We start from the raw sequence: 6,740 nt of genomic DNA, 5'->3' as shown, positions 1-6,740 counted from the left end.
CAGGAGACTGAAAAGATTTGGCATGGGTCCCCAGATCCTCAAAAAGGAGGATAGTGCTACAGAGGGTAGTGCGTACGGCCCAGTACATGACTGGGGCCAAGCTTCCTGACATCCAGGAGGACCTATATAATAGGCGGTGTCAGAGGAAAGCCCATAAATTGTCAGAGACTCCAGTCACCCAAGTCATAGACTGTTTTCTCTGCTACCGCACTGCAAGGTGTACCGGAGTTGTACTTAACAGCTTCTACCCCCAAGCCATAAGACTGCTGAACAATTAATCAAATGGCCACTGGACTAATTACACTGAACCCCCCCCCCCCCATTTGTTTTGTACACTGCTGCTACTCGCTGTTTATTATCTATTCATAGTCACTTCACCCCTACCTACATGTACAAATTACCTCAACTAACCTGTACCCCCACACACTGACTCAGTACCGGTACCCCCTGTATATAGCCTCTTTATTGTTATTTTATTGTGTTACTAGAATCCTGACTAGAACCAAAAAATTTGATCATATTACTCCAGTGCTAGCCTCCCTACACTGGCTTCCTGTTAAGGCAAGGGCTGATTTCAAGGTTTTACTGCTAACCTACAAAGCATTACATGGGCTTGCTCCTACCTATCTTTCCGATTTGGGCCTGCCGTACATACCTACACGTACGCTACGGTCACAAGACGCAGGCCTCCTAATTGTCCCTAGAATTTCTAAGCAAACGGCTGGAGGTAGGGTTTTCTCCTATAGAGCTCCATATTTATGGAATTGTCTGCCTACCAATGTGAGAGACGCAGACTCAGTCTCAACCTTTAAGTCTTTACTGAAGACTTATCTCTTCAGTAGGTCCTATGATTAAGTATAGTCTGGCCCAGGAGTGTGAAGGTGAACGGAAAGGCTGGAGCAACGAACCGCCCTTGCTGTCTCTGCCTTGCCGGTTCCCCTCTTTCCACTGGGATTCTCTGCCTCTAACCCTTTTACAGGGGCTGAGTCACTGGCTTACTGGTGTTCTTCCATGCCGTCCATGGGAGGGGTGCGTCACTTGAGTGGGTTGAGTCACTGACGTGGTCTTCCTGTCTGGGATGGCGCCCCCCCCTTGGGTTGTGCCGTGGCGGAGATCGTTGTGGGCTATACTCGGCCTTGTCTTAGGACGGTAAGTTGGTGGTTGGAGACATCCCTCTAGTGGTGTGGGGGCTGTGCTTTGGCAAAGTGGGTGGGGTTATATCCTGCCTGTTTGGCCCTGTCCGGGGGTATCATCGGATGGGGCCACAGTGTCTTCTGATCCCTCCTGTCTCAGCCTCCAGTATTTATGCTGCAGTAGTTTATGTGTCGGGGGGCTAGGGTCAGTCTGTTACATCTGGAGTATTTCTCTTGTCTTATCCGGTGTCCTGTGTGAATTTAAATATGCTCTCTCTAATTCTCTCTTTCTCTCTTTCTGTCTTTCTCTCGGAGGACCTGAGCCCTAGGACCATGCCTCAGGACTACCTGGTATGATGACTCCTTGCTGTCCCCAGTCCACCTGGCCGTGCTGCTGCTCCAGTTTCAACTGTTCTGCCTGCGGCTATGGAACCCTGACCTGTTCACCGGACCCTGACCTGTTGCACCCTCGACAACTACTATGATTATTATTATTTGACCATGCTGGTCATTTATGAACATTTTAACATTTTAACATCTTGACCATGTTCTGTTATAATATCCACCCTGCACAGCCAGAAGAGGACTGGCCACCCCTCATAGCCTGGTTCCTCTCTAGGTTTCTTCCTAGGTTTTTGGCCTTTCTAGGGAGTTTTTCCTAGGGAGTTTTTCCTAGCCACCGTGCTTCTTTCACATGCTTTGCTTGCTGTTTGGGGTTTTAGGCTGGGTTTCTGTACAGCACTTTGAGATATCAGCTGATGTACGAAGGGCTATATAAAAATAAATTTGATTTGATTTGATTTGATTTTTATAATTTTTTTACTTTAGATGATTTGGTAAATATTTTCTTAACTCTTATTGAACTGCACTGTTGTAAGCATTTCACGGTAAGGTCTACACTTGTTGTATTCAGCGCATGTGACAAATAAAGTTGGATTTGATTTGATTTGATTTGAAGATGAGTCAAGGGAGAGGGGTCCTGGGAGGAGTGGTGTGAGTAGTAGATCTGTACCAGTAAAGAGGGAAATGCCAACACGTGATATGTTTCAGTAAGATTGGATTTTTTTGCATTTATAGCAATGGTTATCAACTGTACTGCAGGGATGGAACGTATGTTGCAGAAAATTGAGGTTGTGCGAATTTGGGTGTACGAGACTATACATCAGAAGAGTTACAGGGTGTCTTAAGTGGTGGTGTCCCTTCCTTTCAAGTTGTTGGCCTGAGGTAGGACTAAATAGATGTAAATAGTGGAGTAGGGTAGTGTTATTTGTATTTTTTTGTGAGTGTTGTGTTAGATGGTAGGGTATTTGTTTATTTATTTCTTCAAACAAAGTATTAGGGAGTTGTACTCCAGTCTAGTAGGTGGCGGTAATGCAACATTTACTGGATGCCAACCGCCGTTGAACCTAATCGAAGAAGAAGAAGAAGAAGAAGAAGAAGAAGAAGAAGAAGAAGCTCTGACGTATGTAGTTTTACGACGGTGTGCTTTACCAGTTTCCGACAGTGTTACTCGGGAAGCGCAACTCTTGTGAATAAACCGTTTTGGTTTCCTGTTTTAAGTTCTGAAAACTAATATTTAGATAATTTCAAACTAATTACCGCCATACATAACTATATCGATAACCGATATAGTGAAAGTATCAGTCGAAATACGTGTTCTATCAGCTTCAGTTCAGTTCTGAAGTTGCAACGCGAAGCCCGGCGGCTTTGAAAAGTTTGTTGTTGTCACGTGACACGAATGTAGTGATAAAGTTTTTGTTTGTTTATTAAAACGACCATAGATACAAAAACAACATTACATATTACGTTACTATTTTAAAACAATGCCTCAACCAAAATACAGGAAGATTGCTGTGATTGGGTACAGATCTGTTGGTGAGTGAAATAAGAAGCTAAGTTACTTAGCTAGCCTTTGTTTTTGTTTTCATAGCTAACGTTGCTGCTAGATGGTTAGTTAGCAATAGCGTAGCTATGATAAACAAAAAAGCTAGCTAGCTTCTAGTACCAAAACAGAATCAAGCACATAAGAAAATGTCATAGCTCTGTAATTGTGAATTATGTAGTGTGTTAATGTATAAACGTTGTAGTTGATAAGCTTCTACTCACTCTAGTCACCATGCCAAAGTTGTGTGCTAACAACTTAAGCCAAGTTCCACGATGTGTTAACGCGGCCAACAAACGTTACTAACGTTAGCTCATAGACCTAGCTAGCTAGATACTTTCATTGTGAAACCGCTGCAGTCATAGCTAACACGGCCAATCACATTGTATAACTGTTGTTCAGAGTCAGGTAACAAATGGTCATTTTGTTTTCCTATGATTTTGGAAATTGCTGCTCATCGGCCATAACAATGCAATTTATCTCTGTCTCTACAGGAAAGTCTTCTCTCACAATACAGTTCGTGGAAGGACAGTTTGTAGATTCATATGACCCTACCATTGAAAACAGTAAGTATTTTTATTTCGTTTTTTTCGTTGGATCAGTTTTGTTATTCTAAGTTATTGCAGCCACTATTAAGGTGTCATTGAGGGTCAAATAATATGCATGGGTGAAAAGCAGAACATATGCTCCTTTTTATGATCATGCTATGTCCAGCAATTACCACGTGCTCACCTTATGTGGCATAGCCTGGGCTTGACAACATCCTCTTCAACTCTTTCCAGCCTTCAACAAAATGGTGTCTGTCAACGGTCAAGATTTCAATCTTCAGTTGGTCGATACTGCTGGTCAGGTATGTATGCTTTACATTACTCATCTTCTTTCTTTACCTCTGTTTCTCAGGAAAACAACAGACAATATTCTTTTCAGAAGCACTTGTCTGTCCTTGTGTGTTTTCTCTTTAACCGATTTCTCGCCTTATCTCTACAGGACGAGTACTCTATTTTCCCTCAGTCTCATTCAATGGACATCCATGGTTATGTCTTGGTCTACGCAGTAACCTCCATGAAAAGGTGAGTAGTCACAGGTACATTTAATTCGCAGTTCATCCTTTGTGCTGGCCCTCTGATCTTGTGACTCTACTGTGTGTATAGATAGTTGTCTGTCCATCAATACACACTGGTAACCTGTCTCTTTTTGTCTTTAACTTTTTGCAGTTTTGAAGTTGTTCAGGTTCTTCATGACAAGCTGCTAGATATGGTTGGGAAAATACAGTAAGTTAACCGAAGTTATAAAAGGTTGGTGATGCTGCTTTTGATGATCTGTTTGTCTTAAGAAATCGGCTTTCCCAGTACATTTTTTTAAAATTGATGTGTGTTCTTTTAGGGTGCCAACTGTTCTTGTTGGAAATAAAAAAGATCTCCACATGGAAAGGTAAACCTACTTGAGCTGAATGAAAGAGGAGAGCATTGGTGCTCCCACTCACATGCATAGCTGGTACATTATGTATAGAACCATGCCACTACCATCTCATTTTAAAAACTGGTATATGGTTTCACCTTGGTTTTCCAGCTGAGGTCTTGGACCTTGTGGTCATATAGGTACATTCATGCTACCATTACATCATTCTCAGTGTGTCCCTCCTCCCCTCAGGGTGATCAAGCCAGAGGAAGGGAAGAAGCTGGCCCACTCATGGGGAGCAGCATTCATGGAGTCTTCTGCCAAGGAAAACGAGGTAGACAAAGATATCTTCTCTGTAGACAGAGCTACTCATAAAAAAATGGTCTATTCAAAGGTATGAACTTATTTATTGATTGTTTTTCTACATTCAACTCTATGCATTGCAGACCGCTGTAGAGGTATTCAAGCGGATCATTCTGGAGATGGAGAGGGCGGATGGGAACGTTCCTTCAGAGGATAAAAAGTGTGCCGTGATGTAAGAGGGTCTCACCAGGACAGCAGTAAGCTCATTGGATGAAGCCAGGGGAGACAACGTCACCAGCCTGCCAATCATGACTTCCCTAGCACCAAGGAGCCGCAGTCGAAATGTGGCCACTTTATAATTCAACAGTGTTTTACACAAAGGCACCCAATCACACTCAAGGCTGACTAAAAAGAACTCTGACAGGTGTCACACAAGGGTTTCATTGTCAGTTTTACTGAAAAAACCTTGTACATAAGTTTGGTTGGCATAAACCAAACCTCATGAAAATACCAAATGTAATGTAAGAGCCACAAGCCCAAACTTCACAACAAAAAACAGCTCCCTGATAATTGCAATCAAATAGCTAGCCATGTATCAACAGATGGAGCGGTGACTGGTTAGTGTCCCCAACTCTCACTGGCTAGCTTCACCTTGTACATAATAAGGGCTGACCTTGATGCCTAAAAAACATGCCTGACTTTTTTTTCTCAGGTCATTGTTTGGAAAGCACTATAATTCACAACTGATTAATGTATTGGTTACAGTATCTAGGAATGAGTTCTCTTTCACACAAGATGTGTATTGCAGAAATACATTTCATCTAGCATTGGTCTTGGCTAACATTTTTTCACTGTAAAGCTTTCAGCAAGTCAACTTCAGGTTACACTTCACTCTTGAACTGTAAATCATGTCTTTTAGGAAACATGCCAATTTGTATTTTCTAGAATACAGTTTTATGTTCTTCTGGTTGGCAGTTTGGTCCTCGCTCTTTTCCGCTATGATCTACCATCTGACTTTAATAATTAAGCTGCAATTATCCAGTGGATGAGGCACCCTTGAATGGTGTTTCAAAAAGAATGGAATGGATCTGTTATATAAAAACGTTGTGGCCTTTTGATCCCAGAGAACTAGGATCCTAGACACAGGTTTGATAGTGTTGTTAGTTATATTCTGAGATAATACAAGTGTGTTCATTCAGCAGCATATTGAACGAAATGTCTGCATATAATTATACTATAATTAAGAAGATGGAGTTGCAGTTTTGGTATTCACTGATAATTCCTTACCACTGTGGACTGTTAACCAGTTCATGGGGACCACAGGATCTGCTGGTTTAGTTTCCGTTTTGGGGTTTTCATTCCAGAAGTGATGTAGGGCTCGATCAAGCCAAGCAAGGACGCCTTATGACACATTATCACTTATGAATTTATGTTGTGTCGGGGACTCCCAGCGGACACAGTGCTCACCATAACCTGATTTGCGTGTCCACAAAAGAGCAATTTGATGCCCAATGGTTTTTACTGACATTACTTACATTTATCCAGATGGTCCACCCCCTAGTGTCTATTATTTGTTGTTTAGATTTTTTTTATAGAGTGCTTCTCTTTGAATAAGTAGTAGATTGATTGATGATTGATGATGCAGTCTAAGGCTGAGTTTACACAGGCAGCCCAATTCTAAACTTTTTTTCACTACTTGGTCCTCTGACCAATCAGATTTGTGCTGAAAAAGATCTGATGTGATTGGTCAAAATATCAGAATTGGTCTGCCTGTGTAAACTCAGCCTAAGAGGAGCTGGTGTTGCTGTGTCTTGTGCCTTACCCTTCAATCCCCCGCTTTACCCGCCCCCCCCCCCCCCCCCACATGTTTCCCTACCTGACTCAAGGTCCTCTAGGTTTTTTTCCCCTTCTCTGTTGACTTGACCCGATGGGGAAAACAAGGTGCACAACACACACCTGAACACCAATACCCCCACATTGGTTAGTGTTAGCTCAGAAATATTGCTGTAAACTGTTTTGTATAT

The 6,740-nt window shown here is 42.3% G+C and overlaps 1 protein-coding gene across 1 annotated transcript; it reads left to right on the top strand.

Annotated features, from left to right (window-relative positions):
- The first annotated feature begins 2,562 nt into the window (after positions 1 to 2,562).
- On the top strand, positions 2,563 to 5,683 carry LOC106583224 (RHEB like 1). Its single transcript, XM_014167148.3, has 8 exons — positions 2,563 to 3,008; positions 3,510 to 3,581; positions 3,798 to 3,865; positions 4,003 to 4,085; positions 4,230 to 4,286; positions 4,399 to 4,446; positions 4,666 to 4,747; positions 4,860 to 5,683. Exons 1-8 carry the CDS (start codon positions 2,957 to 2,959, stop codon positions 4,950 to 4,952), a joined length of 555 nt encoding a protein of 184 aa, XP_014022623.1. The 5' UTR covers positions 2,563 to 2,956; the 3' UTR covers positions 4,953 to 5,683.
- The last annotated feature ends 1,057 nt before the right edge of the window (positions 5,684 to 6,740 follow it).

Source organism: Salmo salar, chromosome 22, assembly GCF_965601325.2.
Source record: "Salmo salar chromosome 22, fSalSal1, whole genome shotgun sequence".
In the NCBI taxonomy this organism is placed as follows: Eukaryota; Metazoa; Chordata; class Actinopteri; order Salmoniformes; family Salmonidae; genus Salmo; species Salmo salar.
This window is presented reverse-complemented; position numbering and strand designations above follow the sequence as displayed.

Bases quoted from the DNA above. Each gene is read 5' to 3' on its own strand.
- LOC106583224 (XM_014167148.3), top strand. From the start codon at position 2,957: ATGCCTCAACCAAAATACAGGAAGATTGCTGTGATTGGGTACAGATCT. The intron at 3,009-3,509 runs GTGAGTGAAATA...CTGTCTCTACAG, and splicing joins GATTGGGTACAGATCTGTTG to GAAAGTCTTCTCTCACAATA. The intron at 4,748-4,859 runs GTAGACAAAGAT...TATGCATTGCAG, and splicing joins CTTCTGCCAAGGAAAACGAG to ACCGCTGTAGAGGTATTCAA.